The following is a 19101-nucleotide window of genomic DNA, read 5'->3' as shown; positions in this document are numbered from 1 at the left end:
CAGAGCGATGAAGGAAATAAATGGAGGATAAATTAAAAATAACACAAACAAGGAAAAAAATATATTGTGAATACAGCTACTACTCTAGAAGAGTAACTCAACAGTGTTCGACTGTTATTACCACAGAATGGATGTGCAGCAAGAGACACACTGTTTTATATTTTTATAAGAGTTACAGTCCACAGGTCATTTCAACAAACTCTTTAAACTTTTATTTTGTTTGTTAACAAAATTAATATTGCAGTACAATATATTCCTTCTGTTATGTTGTAGAAAATGTTCAGAATGAGTCAAAAGGCACAGTTGTTTACATTATGTACATTTCTTTCTAAATCATAAATATTCAGATAAAATAAAGAAGCCCAAAGTAAAAGTGCTTAAAATAACTGTAACCAGAAACAACATAATAATACACATACCATACATACAATCAGTAGCAGTTATAAGAAATGTTTTGGGTTTTATTTTGTGATTTCTTTTGTACTTGCCAAGATAGAAAAATGTGGGCAGAGAAAGGGAAGAGGGTTCTGACTATAGAAATGGAGCAGTTCTGTGTCTTACAGTGGGCTCATCTCTTGGACCAGAGACATGCATTCGGTTTAGTAGAAATGTAGAAAAATGTCAAGAAACCAATGACAATAATCCACAGTAAACAGTACAGTGACAGGAAGAAGGAAGATATTGACCGTCCCATCCGTGGACAAACATCTTGGGTAGCATCAAGAGTAACAATGTTTTTAATCCCTCTCAACATGAAACATCCGAATACCATTGATTAGCCTGTGAAGTTTTCTCTCTCTGAAAAACTGAAAAATTAAAGTCTAGAAATACAGTAGTCGGAAATGTACCGCAGCTGTCCGCTACGATACACTGCTTAAACAATTAGATTCCCTAACTTTTCCTGAGATTACACGAGACTGAGCACAGACTGGAGGAGAAAACTTTGGTGTAACTGGGTTCTATGGCCAAAGCCCAACAAGCGAAATTACACATATATTGGCTTAGTGTGATGGAAACACAGACAAAAATAACACGTCAATGGTGGACAGCAGTGCAAGGCAGTGCAAGAGATTTGGTGGCAGGTTAAAAGAAGCTTTCGACTACGTCTGCATTTGGGAATCAGGAAAAACAAAAGGAGAAATAAAACAGACCCTGACAAGACATTTAAAAGTGTTAAAATACCAAACAGGATTATAACCAAGACTACCCACTACTAAATGTCCCATGGATATAAATAACAATAATTATAGATATAATAACAGTAACACAAACATCAACAGCAACAATAACAACATCAAAGACAATAAATTGCTTCCATTCAATCTGTACAAGAACATGACCTCATAAGAAAGACCTCTTTAAAACACATCCTGGCTATTTATTTTTTAATAGAATATTTTTTTCTGAAGCATTTGAAAAGTATTGAATCAACAGAAATCAAAAGCCTAAGAGGAACTTCATCCATGCCATAGATCCATCCTCTTGTTCAAGGGGCAGTTTAATGTTTATTGCTGAATGTTACATGCCCTCTGAAAGGAGAGGTCCAGTAGTTCTGTCAAGTCTTTCACCATTCATAGGTAATATAGATAATAGTTTGAGCCTAGTTAGAAAAAAAAAAGAAAAAAAAAAGATATCCAACTTGCCTAATAAATAATTTGGTGTCCATCCCCCACAGCTCAAAAAGGTCCATCTTTAGGTGTTTCAGTGTTTCAGTTAAATAATAGTTGGTCTGAACAGTAATATATTTATACTATACCTGAGAAAGTACAAAAACAAGAAGTAAAGCAACTAAAGTACTTCATTTGCCTATGGCTGAAGTTTTTAGCTTTATTTTCATAGCCTAGATATTATCAACCAGTCTGTCCCTCTACTCAGGCTCAGGCCCACTGGATGATGGGAAACTAAATATAACAGGGTCAACAGGTAAAACAGCAGTTTTCAAATCGGTCAGTGATCCCCTCTGAAGAAGCAGAATAGTCTTCACAGTAGCGGGAGCAATGTGCTGGTCATAATAATAATAATAATAAATATCACTAATCTCTATAAAGCATATATTACTACTACCCACTCTCTCACATACTCAGTCACACATGCTGAAAAGACTGCATCTTAAAAATACAAAGGCACTGACTGAACTGAAGGCATTTATTTCAGGTCTGATTAAAGCTCCACCACAGAAACAACCACCGAGTTTGAGGAGAAGAAATGAACAAGTGACTAGCGGTCAGGTTAATAACTAAATGAACCATTTTCAAACTTGAAGCTGCTAAAGATGTATCAGTTGGGATCAATCATCCTTTTTCTGTTTGGTTGATGCACTCTAGGCATGTGTATCAAAGAGAAACACAAGAAAATTTGTCATATTCAGACAAAAGCTCTAAGAGCAACATCCTCCTGAAGCAGTATACGATGCGACCAATACACATGTCAGTTAGTTACTCCCTTTAACACTTACAGTGGATTTGAGATGAAAATAAAAGCATACTGAGACATGAATTACTTCTAAACCTTGTAACTAGTGTACCATGAACTCATTTTTTTGTATATGAAAAACAGACAGGCTTCATAAGGGATATAAAGCATAACAGCTCCTAAAGCAGTCATGGCTGTTTCTCTTGCTAGAGAACTCTTATCTCCAAAAGACCAAAACACCTTTGAAAAAAACTAGCTTATGGCCAGTGGATGACTGGGGGGGACAAACTGAACAAAAAGAGAAATACCACCTTCTACGTCTGAACAACTAACGTGAAACAGCTGCACAGACCGAGATCACAAAAAAAGTAAGGAGAGTCCTGTTCTGATCCTAGAGAAATCTTGTCCATTACTTTGTTGATTTCTGTGTTTAAAGACTTGTAATAAAATTGCTCATTTTAACTATAAGTATTTAAACAGTGAAATCAATAAACCTCTCTGGCCTGAGGTCCTCCTGGACAGGAGCTGAACATCCCTTCAAAAATGAGAACCGACAGTACTAACATGTGCGTGTACAGTGGTGTTGTAGATTCACAGACACTCTCCTGAGCGGCCATTAGCTGTCCCAGTCCTGCTGTTTGTACTGAATAACAGACTGGCGCCTGTCACCAGAAGTTCCGTGTGTCATGAGGTCTGGTGTCTCACGTGCGTCCAGGGCGTCCATGCTGCAGTGTCCGTTGACTAACTGAAGGGGAGGCCGCTCGGAGGAGGGTGCGAAGAGTGAGGAAGAAGAGATTGAAGAGTTTGAGAGTGAAGATGAGCTCAGTGTGGAGAAGAGGGGCAACGTGCGGGAAGAGGAGCAAGAAAACGACTGGGCAGAAGAGGATGTGGCTTGAGGAACTGGAGAGGTGAACGAATATGGAATGGCCGTATCGAAGTTGAAACTAATCTCGCTCTGTGCAGTTGTGGAACTTTCTAGTACAGACTGACTGCTGACCGCCTGCTGCGACTGCTGACATGTTTTTAGTGAAAGCGGTGTGTGTTCGTTAGCTGGGATCTGCCTTTCTAGCCCATGCGTGCATACGCTGGGTGTGTGTGTGTGCATCGATGCATGTTGATGACCACCTTGTTGTAAAGGTGACGGTAGCAGTGAGTGAGGTGCATGCGACATCCCATCCGTGCGCTGCTGCAGCTGGTGTCCATGCAAAGTATGGTTGGTTAGAGAGTTGGTGTGTGGCTTTAGCTGTGGGAGCGGCTTGTTCTCGTTCTGGAGCCTCATAATCTGAGGATTAAACCGGGCTGCTACTTGACTGGAAACCTGTGTGCTGAAAACACTGGGTGCAGGTGCCATGCTTTGTTGAAGCACTCCAAGTGCTGTGTGCTGTTGCTTCAGTGTGTGGACGGTGTGTGGATTGCTCTTCAGCTGCTGCTTTAGAGCAAGGAAGTTGCTGTGGGCCTGTGAGGGGCGTGGAAGATGTGTCATGTTCTGCTGTAATGGAGCTTGCATGTCCCTCTGCTGCTCCTGAGAAATCAGTTCTTCCAGATGAAGTGTCTCAGGAAACTTCGGGCCTCCTACACTTCCTCCTCTGTGTAATCCAAATACACCGTTTATCCCGGATGTTCCGTTAAGAACAGTGCCTCCATTTGCACCGTTGGCCAAAGGCTCTGGAGAAGGGCACGGGCTCAGCGTGAGGTCCAGCACCTCTTCCACAGCTTGGGTTTTTGGTGGAATGACCTGGCCAGGGTGGCTGCCAGGGTAGGGTGGAGGCTGTTTGAAAATTCTGCAGCCAAACAGAAGCTTCTGCTGCTCCAGCCGAAAGAGAAACTGCCGGGCACGCTGCTCCTGCAAAAGCTTTTCCCGCGCAATCTTCTCCTTCTCCTGTCGAGCCCGCTTCACCTCTCCATCCATCTGGGCAAGTTCGCTGCGTACACGCTCCACACAGTTTTCTGGGATCTTTATACCTGAGGGAATAACACCATTATTGTTATGAGAAAGTCACCATAAAAAACTGATATACATTATTTAAAACTTTATTATTTCTCACCATCAATTCTAAGAGACTCAAAAAAGGAAAGTAATAATACACCTTTTTAATTATGACACAATGTTCATATGTGGTAGTTTTTTATAGCAGATTGCATACTGCTTCTACTATTTTGGTCAAGTAAAAATGTTTTGTTTATAAGTAAAATTTATTATACATCCACCATCATGGGGTGGCACGGTGGCTTAGTAGTTAGCACGTTCGCCTCCCAGCGCTGGGATCTTGGGTTCAAGTCCCATCTGGGTGGAGTTTCCATGTTCTCCCCGTGTCTGCGTGGGTTTCCTCCGGGGTCTCCGGTTTCCTCCCACAGTCCAAAAACATGGAGGGTAGGTGAATTGGCTTCTGTCTAATAACTGTCCTGCTATGTGAGTGAATGAGTGTGAATGTGAGTGTGCCCAGATATGGATTGGCACTCTATCCTGGGTGAAACCCTAGTGCCCGATGCAGTCCTCCAGGTGGACGGTCGTTCCTGGTCGAGAGTACGCTGTGCGCATTTGGCTGCTGCTTCTCGCCAGTGTGTGGATTGAGCGTTCTGAGCAGTGTGAATTGTAAAGCGTCCTTGAGTATCTAGAAAAGCACTATATAAGTGTAACGATAGATAGATTATTCATTCTACTGTAGTAAAAGAAAAACAGTTTATCACACAGAGGGAGGGTTGCAGTTCAATGAAAGCGGCAAAGAGAAAAAAACTGAAGATATGCTTATAGTTTGTCTATTAGAAGCAAATATATTACTCGTATATAGAAATAATCGAAACCATGCCAGATTAATTATACCCACCAACTTGCTTGCTGTTCTGTTTGGTTTTGAGGCGCACAATCTGCAAGATGCTGGAATTGGTGATGTCAGAGACAACATCTGCGACTCGCTTCCACACTCTCAGCAAAGCTCCACACAGCATGTGATACTGCCGCAGACGCATGCCAAGCCAGCACTCCTGACCCTGCTCCACCTGCTTACACTTGCCCTTCCTATGAATACACAGAGTAAGAATACACAAATTCTCAGTTATATGCAAAGTTAACACTCCATACCTAGGGAAGGGCTGCAGGTTCTCATTCCAAACAAGCAGGGGCACCCCTGATTTGTTTTAATCAATGTGTCTCAGTCTTCAAACAACTGATAATGTGTGCATTTGTTTTCTTGAAACAAAAACCTGCAAAAACACTAGTCATTTGCAGAAGAGTTTGGACAGCCCTTCTCTAAGGTCACCTAAAATGTCATCAGATACACGCCAATCTAGTTCTTCTGCAACAGTTCATGTGCATACATTTAAACAGCAAACAAAAACAGACAGTTTTATGCTAACGTATGTTTATGTAAATTCTCATCAGGGACCACATTTTTAATTCACTTTTAAGACTTTTCATTAGAAATAAAGAAAATATAAATTGTGCCATAAAATGGCATTTTGTTTCATTTATTGCCATTATGTTAAATAATAAACAGCTAGTGTGCATTAAAGGACCTCTACATAATTTATTAACCTTAAAATTACAGCTTCTTAATAACTGTGGTGCTCCATTGACCTGTAATAGGAAACGCAGAGCCTCTTGTCATTGCTACTCTAGGCTCATCACTGAACAAACTGCACTATGTAAATTTTAGGAGGGTACAAAAACCACTTCCCATCCCTCTTTCTCCAAATTGATTTCAGTACAATGCTGTAAAAATGAATAACACTTGGGGGAGCCCCAGGAGCAAAAAAACAAAAAACAAAAAAAAAACAAAAAAAAAAAACAAACCCAAATCGTTCTTAGTGCTTTTTCAAAATATGATAGTATGTACGTTCCCTATAGCGGTTGTGTTAAATTCTTTTAAATTACTTTGTCAATAAATCATGTAAACTGACCATGTTGTCAACAATTCTGCTTACAGATGTGTGATGCAGTACACTTTCCTGACTAATTCCTAACGGAAAACTTGTTAGAGCGATACCATTCCTTTTTTTTTTACATTGTTTTGCCACTCACCAGTTGGCATGGCTGCACTTTTTGAATGAGAAAACAAACTGATTCTCCCAGCAATCCTTGGCTTCATCTGGAGTCACCTATAACAACACAAGACGGGCAAAAGCCCAACAGTTAAATCTCTCTATAAATACAAGTCTACAACAATCACCACTAGGCGTCACTGTGTAACCACTGATCTGCTGATCACCAAGGCTTTTAAGGTCAGGTGAAGTAAGACTGCTTTAACTTCAGTGTATTTATTATTAATTAGCTTCATTAATCATTTCACGCATGGGTTATCAATTCTGGTCCTAGAGGTCCAAAATCCAGCAGATTTTGGTCATGGCCCTGCTGAAGCGTGCCAACTAAAACTGGTAATTAACTTCAGAGTTTTTAATCAGGTGTATTTGGGCAGTGAAACCACTGAACTGTGCTGGACTCCGGCCTAAGAGTACAGAAATAGATGATCCCCAATTTGTATGACCCCATTTGCACTGTTCGCCTAGAGGGTTTAAGACCAGGTCACTGCAGATTTGTGGTAGTATCAACTGTATATACACTACAGTATTTTGTGTGAGGTGTGGATTTGCAAAAGGACAATCAGAGTACTAAGATCCTATGAGCATGACAGAGTAAGTATAAGAGTGAATGCTCTTGATAGCAGTTAGAATTATCTTGCTTTTGGAATAATCCACAATGGGAAAACCAGTATGAGAACACAGCTCTGATAATCATACCCAGGAGCAAGATGTTCCACAGAGATTACATAGTGGGAATGCGTGAATGCGGGTGTCTGGCTCATTTCTGACCTTGCGGTAGCGCAGCAGCAGGTTGTCCAAGTTCTCAGGATGGGCCTGCCTGCCGATGTTGGGCTTGTACAGAATGAGATTACGACCTCTGCCTTGCTCTGCCAACAGTACACATGGCTGGCTCCCTCGAAGCTGGGGACACGTACACACATACAACACTTCTATTCATCAGGTGTAAATGATTGCACAAATTAATAAATGAGTCAACAAGTGAAAAAAAATGTTCATAAAAAAAAAAACCAAAAAAAAAAGTACCTTGTTTGAGACATAGAAGCCCTCGTGTTCCATATTAAGTGTCTCTGCTTTCCTACAAGCCTCATCCCAGGGCATCCCCCTATCCACGCTGATCTGAAAACAGCAAAACAAAGTTCAACAGATAAAGACATAAACAAACACATTGCTGCTTTTGTTGTTTTTGAAAAATAACGCAAAAAAATAGGGGAAGTATGTGGGCAGTGTGTACCTTATAGAGGATGACTTGGCCTTCCTGGGGGTTTCCAGGAGTCAGAAACACTTCTTGCTTCTCCTCGTGGATCTCATCATTACCCGGTGCCAAATCTAACAACAGAAGCACAGGAACTTCAGAAAACATTCTCAAAAAAAATTAACATGGCTTTTACCAAGCCTTAAACCCAGGTAATTCACTTCCCCAGTGTCTTCTCTGTTCTTAGTTACCAGAGTCAATACAGTGCGAATAACGCTATTCATTTGTGAGTTGTGAGGTTTGAGAGCAGGGAAAAAAACAACTGCAATGCAGGGGCAACCCCTCTAGGGTGTGTAGAGCTGGAAAACACTGTTGTGTGTAGTACTTTCAGTTCCAGTATTTTACTAATAATGACTTTACATCAAAAGCCACAAGTGAATGAGAGCAGATGGAGAGAGAGGGATGGCCAATGAAGCAGTGTGTGAGTTCATATCAAAGTGTTCGGCTGTTGGAGCTACTTACCAAGGATGCCCAAGTCGTATTTGCCTTCCTTCTTATCCTTTTCTATCAAGTAGTCAAAGTTGTCAGTGAAGTACTGGAAGAGAGAATTCTGTTTGTGCACCTCCAGTCCCAAAATCCGGTTTAGGAACTTGGTGATGGTGCAGTCTGACATATGGGCAGAAACACAATTCACCACAATTAGGCTATACTCCGTAGGGGAAATCAGTCAGATACATTCTGACATCATCGTCCCACATAAATATAAATGCAGAACATAAAATGAACTCCAACTTGGACTTTTATTAAAGTTTAATTTGACAGCAACTGGCATTTTTAATCTTTAATGTTCTTGTCCACAGAGCTCTGTTTCTCACAGCACTTCACATTCTATGATGAAGCTAATTGAAGGAGTCACACAAGAAAAGGTTACAGAACTTGGACAAAAACACAGTACTGTGATACAGTAAATGACTGAATTGTAATATGTGCAAGATAATACAAACACAATGGTCATTTGACATTAAGACCTAAGACTGAATGCCTTAATTAATCAAAATTTCAACAGAAGCTATTAAGAATGACCATGATTTGTTTCTTTCACCCAGCAGGCAAACTGCATATTACAACCTTAAGAGATATCAATATTCTAAAGGCCAATATTGCAATAACATTAACAAGCTAATATACATCGAGACCTGTACATGCAACCTGTGAAATCTCAAAAATACAAACGTCCGTGCCCATTTGTTTACATTTTTTCCATATTGTTTAAATAAGTGCAAAATCCCAAACTGTGCAGGGCATACATTCAGTTTGTGTCTCTGTGGCTTGATGAACATTTTAGAACCATTAGCATGGACACATAAAAATGAAAAACATGACAGCATTGGTGCAGTGGTGATGGGGCTGGTAGTGCTAAGAAGTGCCAGGCTATTGCAATGGAAACTAAGGCTAAAATAATAAAGTGGCGTGAGGCATGACATCTTCCTCCTCCACCTCCAATGAGTAACTTGTTTCTCCTTGCCACACAAAGCTAGTTCATGTATGCCAGCTGCTCCACTTCTTTCAAGGGAAGATTACAGAGATTTATAATATATTTTATTTCATGTACAAGGCTCAATTTGTCCTGACAGAAAACGTTATTACCATACTGTGCTATTGACAGTACATTAACTACAATGATGGAGGTCTAGACTAAATTTGTTGGACTTGTGAACAAACGGAACTTTGCTAAAGCTCTCGGAACATAATTTGTTATTATGTAGAGGACTAAATGTGCAGCACATCCCTAGCAAAATAATTGAGCACCATGCTCTGCTTGAAAATACTCTTGGCAAGGTACATTAGAGAGTTTAACATGAAAACAGTTTTATGTTAAAATGCTAATTTGTATAAGGGTTGCAAACCTGAATGTCTATAGAGTAAACTAAATCTTTACCTTTCTCTGGATTAAGACCAAAGCGTGGCTCCCTACATAAAATACCCACATCAATCATGCCTTTCTTGATATCTGAAAGAGGCAAAAAAAAATTACATATATTATGTCTACATAACACTGCATGCATACATATATTTATGGATTGAAAAAGTTTGGAAGGTTGCTAACCTGCAAAGAACCTTGCTTCACCCCCTGGATAACCTTTTGGTGCTGGGACTTTGTTTTCAATTTGTCCCAAAATAGCTTTAGTGATCTTGTCCAATGCCTTGGTGCCATACTAAGAAAAACAGGAGAGGAAAAAGCATTCTCATGTTTGAAGAAAAAAAAAAAACTATATAATGAGTGGTAAATGAGGGTAAAATCGTGTCAGATATTTGATGCCAAAACTTTTTAAGTTTTTTAACTTAAATACTCATAACTCTGTACATGTAAAATGTTTGTAGTATACAAGTTACAGACCTAGACTATACCTTCTGTTACTCTATGGGAAAAGTATGCTTTAAAGGGTCCACATCTTGAAAAGTGATATTGTTTCTTGTAAAGTTCCAAAACTTTCATTTTCCAATCTGTACTTGCAACTATAAACTGCAAAAAGCTGTTTTGGACTAAATGATTTTGGGAAAAAAATAATCAAATTTATATATTTTCACATAGATGTCTGCCTATTCAGCTTACAGCAGTTAACACTGCACCTTAATACTGAATTTTAATAAGTGTTTCACCCCAGACACACACAAAAGACTGTTTAAAAAAAAAAAAAAAAAAGGTCATGTTACAAAATGGCAACTGACAAATCTTTTTTGGATAAAGATAATTAAGGTGTCTTAGGTGAAACGAAAATTGTCTCTTAAAAATTTAGACACCTTGCTGAAAACAGTATAAAATACATTGGCTTGCTATCATCTAATGTTTAATTCCACTTATAAAACATTCCTGACTACCAAAATATCATTATGGGACTGAAAATGCTAACGTCCATGTGTGTACACCTACTTTGTTTTCAAAGTTGTATTTGCTCAGGTCTCTAGACTCAGTGGCCCGTCTGTCTCCATGGGTAAGTGCACCCTGATGGGAAAAGATATGTTCATGAATACCTCTGAAACATTTAGCTTACACAAGTCTTTTGCAGTGTGCATGTGTAAAGTGGCTATTAAGCATCATTACCAAGCTCTCCAATCGCTTGGCCACAATGCAGGCAAATCTTCTTTCTCCTGCCAGCTCCGATATGAGAAATATGTATTCTGGAGCACTCACTTGATTGGATCGGTGAGTGCGTCCTACAGATGCAGAAACACTTTTAGTAAACAAAATATAGTATCTCTTTCAGTCTTCCAATGGCACACACTTGAAAAGATCTGCAATCTTAACATCACAGTAGGCACACACACACACACACACACACACAATCTCACTCTCATACTCACCGAACTGCTGGATGGCGCGGTCAGCACTCCAGGGCAACTCCAGGGTCATGTGCACTCTCCGCCTCTGGTTCTGCACTCGTTTATCCGCCTGCAGAGAGATCCCTGAACTTGCTGCCTCTGAGATGATTGCCACCAGCTGAAAGAGAAAGACATAAGAGGGAGAGAAAAGAGAACAGATACAGAAGGAGGAGGAGGGGAAGTTAATATAAGGATTGAGTGGTTTAAGTAAAAACTGAAGCATACTACACAAAAAAAGCAAAAGAATAGAACACAGCAGGCAAGTCTAAGACTGAAAAAGCAGTGAAAGATAGGCTCGCTTTACCTTCTCGCCTCCCATGAAACGCTCCTTCTCTTTTATGTTAACATGGTCTATCGTGAGCCCTTGCTCTGCCCGTGATTCATACTGCACCCTGCCATCCGGTCTCCGCACTACGCGACCTTTACGCCCTGTCATCTACAACCACACGCACATTCTAGTGATTATGATATATTTATATGACCATAACATACATAGCACTTTTAATAAAAATGTAATTTTTAATACATTCCCCGTTTATACACACTGATTTAACATTAAACAAGATACCATAAAAAAATTATGATTTTTCTTGAGAATAGTGTATTTGTTTTACAACTGTGTAAATATTCACCTCTGATACTCTTTCTGGCCCTCCAAACCTGTCAATCAGCTCGTCCAGTGTGTTGAGAGGAAGCTCCTTTCCTAGCTCAGCTATCTTAACCAGCAGCCCGTGTTTCAGTTCCTCTAGTTTCGCTGAGGGCAGGAGAAAAATCATAAGTTATACATACACACTCTTTGACAAGCTCAGTAGAGAGACAGGAAGAGAGCAGAATCGCTCCCATGTGATTTTGCAGTCTAGACTAGAAATTACCCTAAGATTTAATAAGCTTGCCAGAGCTGAAATCAACACAGAGTGAAACACTGGGTTTCAGCACACAGATGCCCAGAACAATCAGATGGAATGAGCTGCTATGAAGCAGCAGAAATAGTGATTACATGGAATGACTTGGCTACAAATCCAGTGCTTCTTCAAGGACTCCTGCATGCTTTTAAACCCTCTCAGTTCCCAGGCTATACAGGGACTGTTTCCAAACACAATTGCTTATCTAATAGATGACCATTAAACTCTAATAATGAACAATTATTACCTTGGTGAAAACTGTACACATTCAGAATATTACTCTTGTTATTTCTTACCAAACTAATTAAACTAAAAATCTGCCCTTACAGAGGTCAACCTACCAGAAGGTCCATTGATGTGGTTAACAAAGATAACATCATCATTATCCAGCAGGGACTCAGGGGAGGAGTTGGAATCACTGTCTATGTCCTCAGAGTCTGTATCAGAGTCATCACTGATTTTAATAACACCTCCCACCTCCACACAGTGCTTTGGAAATTTGGGTGGGCGACCTCTGGGCTTTCCTACAAAATCCCCAGCAGAAGAAATTACTATTAGTGACAACAAAACAAAAGCAAGTATAATGTAATTATATTGTCCAACAATACAAAAAAAGGCTAAACCATTGTCAGAGTGTAGGGGACCTTACGTTTTCTCTTACTCCCAGCAGTCTTCTCTCTCTTCGGTTTCTCTAATGGAAAATGCTTCTGAACTAAAGACTGAAACACACCCCTGAAGGAAAAAAAAATATATATAAATAAATGAATAAATAAATAAAAAATAATCAACCTTACCATGTTTCTTTTTTAATGCCATATAACCCTTCATATTTATAAGGTCTTCTTAATTATTTGTTCACATTTACAATTAATATCAGTTTGTTAATACTTTAAAATATATATATATATATATATGTTTCATTTAATTATACTCAATTACAAACAAGTTCTATTTATATTAGTCTAAGGCCTGTGTCTCTTATGATCCACTGGAGAATAAACTTTGTAAAAGTTTTGTACAAAAGATTGTAAAATACTGTACACATAATATCAGATTCAATAAAAGACCAACTGCAAGACAAATACAGTTTCACACTGAAAAATTAAAAGCACAAATGATCAATCAGGATTCAAACTATCAATGCACACTCTGTTCTACATATACTTAAAAAGGATTTCATGTATGACTTTCTAACATTAAACACCACTACACTGTGTTTAATACAGGGACATCAGCAACTGTGCGACCAATCTCTGTAAGGGGAAGTCTAAGAAGATATCATGCTGCGATTAAGTGATAATTCCTGACACCTTTTAGATTTCGTAACAAAACTGACAAGCAATGTACAGACAAGGTACTGTAATGAGAAGTTACAGGTTTATGAGCTTGATATTATGCTGTGAGAACATACAAAATCAAATACACAGTATGACCCCAGCCAAAATGTAAATCCATATTCTAATGGATAATATTCTATATTCCATGCCCCTCAAAGGTTTAATTTATATTTCCCTGTGCTTGCAATGGGAACTTAAAGTTGACTGGTTTTGGCCATCTCTCATGTGGCAGAGCAATGCACTGTAATAGTATGGTGACAGACACACATTTTGATTATATGGAGGGTATGGTGCTTATTAAATGATAATTCCTTTCAGCAGCTGTTCTGCTAAGACCTAGTAATGACCAGTTATCTGCCCTGTAGAATGGGCTCCTGAGAAGACATTGACACAACTGATTATTATAAAAGTAACCAGAATTCACCCAACAGACTTAAGAGTTTTGTTTCTTGAATACATATATCATTAATTGAAAAAAAAACATCTGTCTCTGTCCTGAAATGAGGCCAAGGCACAAGACCAGTGTAACAATTATAAATGATTAATACATCCATGACTCACTGATTTTAGGCATGTAAGCTTAACTTTGGAGGAACTATATCCTTGAATCCTGAGATTAAAACTACTCCATGTTACTAGCCTGGTTTATTTAAAATAATAAATATGCATTCTACCAAAGAATACAATTGGTGGAGAGCCAGCAGTGGAGGTAGTATAAGGACATAAAGAGGAATCAGAGAAAGATACTCACTCAGCTGCAGAGACAAATCGGTCTAGGTGTCCATCATTCTCATCTAGAACCTCTCGAGTACGGGCCTCGCCAGTCGACTGCAACCCAATCACAATACACTACACACACACACACACACACACACACACACACACACACAGAGTAAGGAAATTTTTCCTTTTTTCATATTTTTATACCCTTGTCTTTTTGTTGAACTTTCAATTACCAATTATGTCCAATTCCAACCCTTTAGACAAACTCTCCATTACACACATTCCCACCAACACAAGCACATGCTTCTTATGAGACACTTGATGTCAACCACAGTCTTCTTTTGGCACTGCTGCTAATGCAACATCACTGGACAGCTCAAGGTGCTAGAGTAGACAGCAGCCTGCCTAGGTATGTCACATCAGCTGACTGTGATAAAGCATGAGGGATGGGAAGGAACCATGCCAGCCACCCAGTGAGCAAAGTCAATTGTGTTTTCTTAAGGACTCCCAGCTACTCCCCGGGTATCACTTGGAATTGAACTGTGCTCTTGTAAGTACAGAGGCAGTTCTAGGACACTCAGGTGCCTGAAACACATTTACTTTTAACAAAAAGATGTAGTATTGAGGCAAAAGAGCTCATCAATACAAATGGGCTACAATATCTATCCATCTATCTATCTAGGCAGATTAACCCTTTTAAATTCCTCAATATACCCATTCATCCTGAAAGCTCTGGATTAGCTTTCCAAACATGTTATGATGTTATGTTTCAAAGATCTTATCAACAGAAAGAGTTAAGACAGTTTATCATTGTCTCACCTTGCCATGGTCCAGCTCAGTCTGAGCAAGCTCCACAAGGCGGCGCACTTTGGCGGCGATACAGAGATATTTAAAAAAGCGCTGGTGAGAGGACCAGAACTGGCCCCAGAGGGACTTCCGTGAAACCAGTCCCAGCATGTCTGCTGCTCTGGTGAAAATCTCCAGAGCCTCAGCCCACTGAGGAAAAAGCATGTTGAAGGAATGAGTTAGTTCACATAACATACTATATTGAGGGCATTTTAGTTTATAATGGCATAAAATGTTAGGATATAGTGTTAAATTCGCTTGAGAAAAAATTCTATACAAATTCAGAATATTAATGAATCACTGGTGTGCAGGAAAACGCAGTAACTGATTTTTCTTCTTATGAAAATATTAAATGGTCCAGATATATTTTATACAAATTTTAGCTTTGTTTCAGCACTGCTGTACTGGAAAGTCTGAAGACGTGTTAGCTCCGAAAAGCCTAGCCATATGTTCCTAGAGTATAAATATATCAATGTTTATGCTGTGTCAACTGAAAATCCCTCACCAGACGGGCAGCCTTGTTGTAGACCACCTTGAACTCCTCATCCAGGGTGATCTCCTCGATGCGGAACGACACACCAGAAAAGCTGAGCTGCCGGGCTATGTACATGCCACTGACTTTCATATCCATGGCAACTATCTCCATGGCACCTACGCCCCTGTAAGTAATAAGGAGGAATAGCTGTTGATTGGCACCAAACTTGCAATGGCAGCTGCTTGTAATGACTTATGCATAAGCGATTCAACTCTAGTAAACATAGAGACATCCAGCACTTAATTAACATGCATTTCCACATAACAGAATACATGTCATGTCTAATTAAAGTAACTTGAGTTATTTTAAATAGGACAAACCTTTTTTCAATGGCATGCAGGAAGTCCTCAAATGTCTTGAAGGGTGTGCCCTGTCCCCAGATACCCAACCGGCTCATATAGATCATGTTCTTTGGCTCAGAGGCACCTGAACAACCACAGAGAAGATGAAGATAGGACTGACATGAACCAATAACTTAGTAAACATGTTATTACTGTATATTGTGTTTAATATATAGTCTTTAACAAACAAAGGCTTGTCTTGATGTGTCTTTCTGATTCAAAACTGAAAGAAGCAATGGCTGATAATTCCCCATATATATGTGTGTGGTGCCATATTTTGTATTAGATAGGAACCAAGAGTCCAATTACACACCTGTGGCACTAGCATAGACAACCCTGGCCAAGGGCAATTTGTTCTGCAGGTCCAGTACAGCTTTGCCCATCTTAGTGGACGTTGCATTTTTGGCTTTATGGCATTCATCAAACACAATCTGAGAGGGGTCAAATGTCAAGGCAAAAGTTTTATTCATGCAGGCTCAAGTGGCACAGCAAGGATTGGCTCCGTCATCAGGAGTTAAAAACACGCATTATCTCAATACTTTAGGATTACAAGCCAGCAAGGATACGACTCCATCAAAATCAGATTTACACCAGTCTAGTATCTGTTTGAGTCTGGTGCGGTGTTGTCCCCCAGCCTGACTCTCTCCAATCAGTGCTGAGTATGTGGCAAACAGGACGCCCTCTGAGGTAGCTGTATCTCCATATTTAATCTAACACAAATAAAAAAACAAAAAAACAACAACACAAATTTACTACAAAAAAGACGATAAAGACAGCACATGATAATTCTGCCAAGTAATACATATTTTCTCATTTGGTACAAAACCTCATCTCCGAAGAAGAGTTTACAGGACCAGAAAAAAATTCAGTATAATCTAATTTAATATTATTCATTTTATCATTTGTTTAATTCTATTCAATTATATTTAAAGCAAGCATTATTTAATAAAAATGCACGGCACCTTGTTTAAAGCAAAAACAGGAATATTAGGGGCCTCTATGTCCTTGAGGTCTCTTTCTGCATCATATTTCAGGTCATTAGACACACTGAACCTAAAAGAAGGAAAACAGTTTATAGATTATATTTACAGACAGCTCTATAAAAACGTGTTTCATACAATCAGCTGTACAAATCCTTTGAGTTTCATTATATTTTCACATTTGATTTTAACAAGAGGTGAATTCTGACCCAGAGCCCTGGACTCTTTCAGTTACTTTTCAGCCCTGGACTCTTTTCAGTTTCTGCTTTGGTTAGTTGATTATTTTATTTTACAGTGACAGTGTTTGTTTTGAAAACAACAGTATTGTAATAATGCTGAATAAATCTGAAAGAGCGAAATATTAGTGAAAGTTAAATACAAAAATTAGAAGTTACTTTAAGGACATTCACGTATTCTGTAGCATTGATTTTCCAAAGTGGAAGTTACCAGGAGAGTTGTGTGTGTGTGTGTGTGTGTGTGTGTGTGTGTGTGTGTGTGTTATGGGGGAGGGGCATAGTTTTGCAATGAGGATTTAAATAATATGAAAGGCCTTACCATAGGGCTCTCTTTCTTCCCTTTAAATAGTTCTCCAGTATGATCCCAGCCACAGTCCGGCCCTTCCCCACACCAGCTCCATCCCCAATCAGAAAACCTGCCCTCTGGTTGTTCTGCAGGATCACTTCATGTTGCTGAGAGAGGAACGAGACATCAAAACACTGTTTGTACATGACTATGGTTGGACCATTATGCTAAACTTCATTTTAGATACAAAAATGTGTTTTACATTCTCGATGTAGCTCTTACACAACTTGGCATGAGGAAAAGCCAGCCATTCTTAACTTTTATATACCAGCTTTTGTAGGAACCAAAGGATGAATCTTAAGGCCAGTTCACAAGTATTAATACACAGTGAATTGTTCTCAGGGGCAAATGTTTACACATAAAAATGTTCTCCAAATAGACTGAATTCATTCACATTATTGATCAAGATTAAGGTGTTTACCTGTACACTCTACTCACAAATCTGATAAAATTCTCCATTTAGTTGCACGCTATTAAGCAATGTGATTCAAAATGAAGACCATGAGCAAAGTACCACTCATTATACACGTTACCAGAACAACAGGACTGTGTACGAATACAGTCTCAATGAGACTGAGAGGAGTTTTTAGTTGCTTATTTTATTTTATAGACTGGTGTCGTGCACACACATCTGGCACCCAACAGTTTCATATTTTTCTGTGTTCAACTGCCCTAAAATAAAATTTCCCTCCTCTGGAATAAGGTTACATAGCTTTATTACACCTCAGCAACTTTCTACAAAACCCCTTCACAAAAAAGGTGACAAGAGAGAGAGTGGTACTGAAGGCATGTCATGGCAGTCATTCATAATGCTTAATTCATATATGCAAGTTGATGAAAGATTACCTTGCACCTGCAGAACACATCTTTAGAGGCCCTATTCTAGTAAAAGTGTGTGTTGCCTTGTACAAGTTTGGCTCATGTGCAGAAAATACATAAACTTTCCAACTGAGGAATTTAATCAGATAAAAGGTGTGTACGTGGCTATTATTCTTCAATTTAACAGATTATTGAAAGGATAAATAATTAATAGATTTAAAAATGGCTAGTGTGGTGTATGAACTGTTGTGGCTGGTCTGTGTACCTGGCAAGCATAGATGATGGCCTCAAGCTGCAAAGCAGACAGCAGACCAGTCTGGATGACGTTTTCTGGGATGGAAAGAGTATATGTGACGTCTGGGGGAGGTACACTAGAGAGTGTGCTAGTCTCCACTACAATGTCCGGGTGAGAGATTCCAATGGTAGCTGCAAATATACAGAGAAAGACATGATAAACATAAGCATGTAGTATTTACTTCATACGCGAAACATCTTGAAAAGAGTAAACAAGTAAATATAAATTAGCTAAAAGTGACAGAGGTCACATTATTTTTGCAACAGAGATTATCCATGAGAAGTCTTTTCAATAGTAAACATGGCCTTGTCCATATATTCATATTATAAATGTTGTTATTTGTCTTTGTATTGTATTTGTTATATTCAATTATATTTACTCTAGTACAAATGATGAAAAACTGGCCATGGCTGAGAAAGTTCTGAATACAAAAATAATTATCTCTTGTAATCTGCCCAGTGTGTTGTTGTACAACTTAAAATTTGTTTTAATTCGGCATTAAAAATGATCAAATGCATTCATACACTTGGATGGCTTGTATTCAGAGTACGTGTCCATGTGACCAAGCTCTTCTGCCTCTTCCACGTCTGCATCCTCTTCCTCTTCAGGTGGTGGAGGTGGTGGTGGTTGTGGTGGTGGTGGAAAAACTTCAGGGAGCTACACAAAGTACCACAAAGTGGGAGTGAGTGAATGAGCATTAGAGAAACAGGAGAGATTT

General features: G+C 39.1%; 1 protein-coding gene across 8 annotated transcripts in view; it reads right to left on the bottom strand.

The window, feature by feature from the left end:
• Positions 1-219: 219 nt before the first annotated feature.
• The window catches only part of LOC136675551 (protein strawberry notch homolog 2-like), a 30059-nt gene continuing 11177 nt past the window's right edge, over positions 220-19101 (bottom strand). For all 8 annotated transcript variants that reach the window (XM_066652150.1, XM_066652155.1, XM_066652154.1 and 5 more), the window contains 26 exons: positions 18908-19040; positions 18354-18514; positions 17243-17376; positions 16670-16760; positions 16274-16417; positions 16021-16138; positions 15687-15792; positions 15337-15490; positions 14805-14981; positions 14014-14111; positions 12575-12657; positions 12267-12449; positions 11656-11777; positions 11328-11459; positions 11006-11141; positions 10746-10858; positions 10575-10646; positions 9750-9858; positions 9582-9653; positions 8165-8308; positions 7682-7776; positions 7474-7566; positions 7219-7350; positions 6431-6507; positions 5238-5428; positions 220-4374 (listed from right to left, as the gene is read on the bottom strand). In XM_066652150.1, the coding sequence (XP_066508247.1) occupies positions 3029-4374; positions 5238-5428; positions 6431-6507; positions 7219-7350; positions 7474-7566; positions 7682-7776; positions 8165-8308; positions 9582-9653; positions 9750-9858; positions 10575-10646; positions 10746-10858; positions 11006-11141; positions 11328-11459; positions 11656-11777; positions 12267-12449; positions 12575-12657; positions 14014-14111; positions 14805-14981; positions 15337-15490; positions 15687-15792; positions 16021-16138; positions 16274-16417; positions 16670-16760; positions 17243-17376; positions 18354-18514; positions 18908-19040 (4416 nt within the window). In that variant the 3' untranslated portion in view covers positions 220-3028. The remainder of the gene's footprint in view (positions 4375-5237; positions 5429-6430; positions 6508-7218; positions 7351-7473; positions 7567-7681; positions 7777-8164; positions 8309-9581; positions 9654-9749; positions 9859-10574; positions 10647-10745; positions 10859-11005; positions 11142-11327; positions 11460-11655; positions 11778-12266; positions 12450-12574; positions 12658-14013; positions 14112-14804; positions 14982-15336; positions 15491-15686; positions 15793-16020; positions 16139-16273; positions 16418-16669; positions 16761-17242; positions 17377-18353; positions 18515-18907; positions 19041-19101) is intronic.

This window comes from Hoplias malabaricus, chromosome X1 (genome assembly GCF_029633855.1).
Source record: "Hoplias malabaricus isolate fHopMal1 chromosome X1, fHopMal1.hap1, whole genome shotgun sequence".
Taxonomy (NCBI): domain Eukaryota; kingdom Metazoa; phylum Chordata; class Actinopteri; order Characiformes; family Erythrinidae; genus Hoplias; species Hoplias malabaricus.
This window is presented reverse-complemented; position numbering and strand designations above follow the sequence as displayed.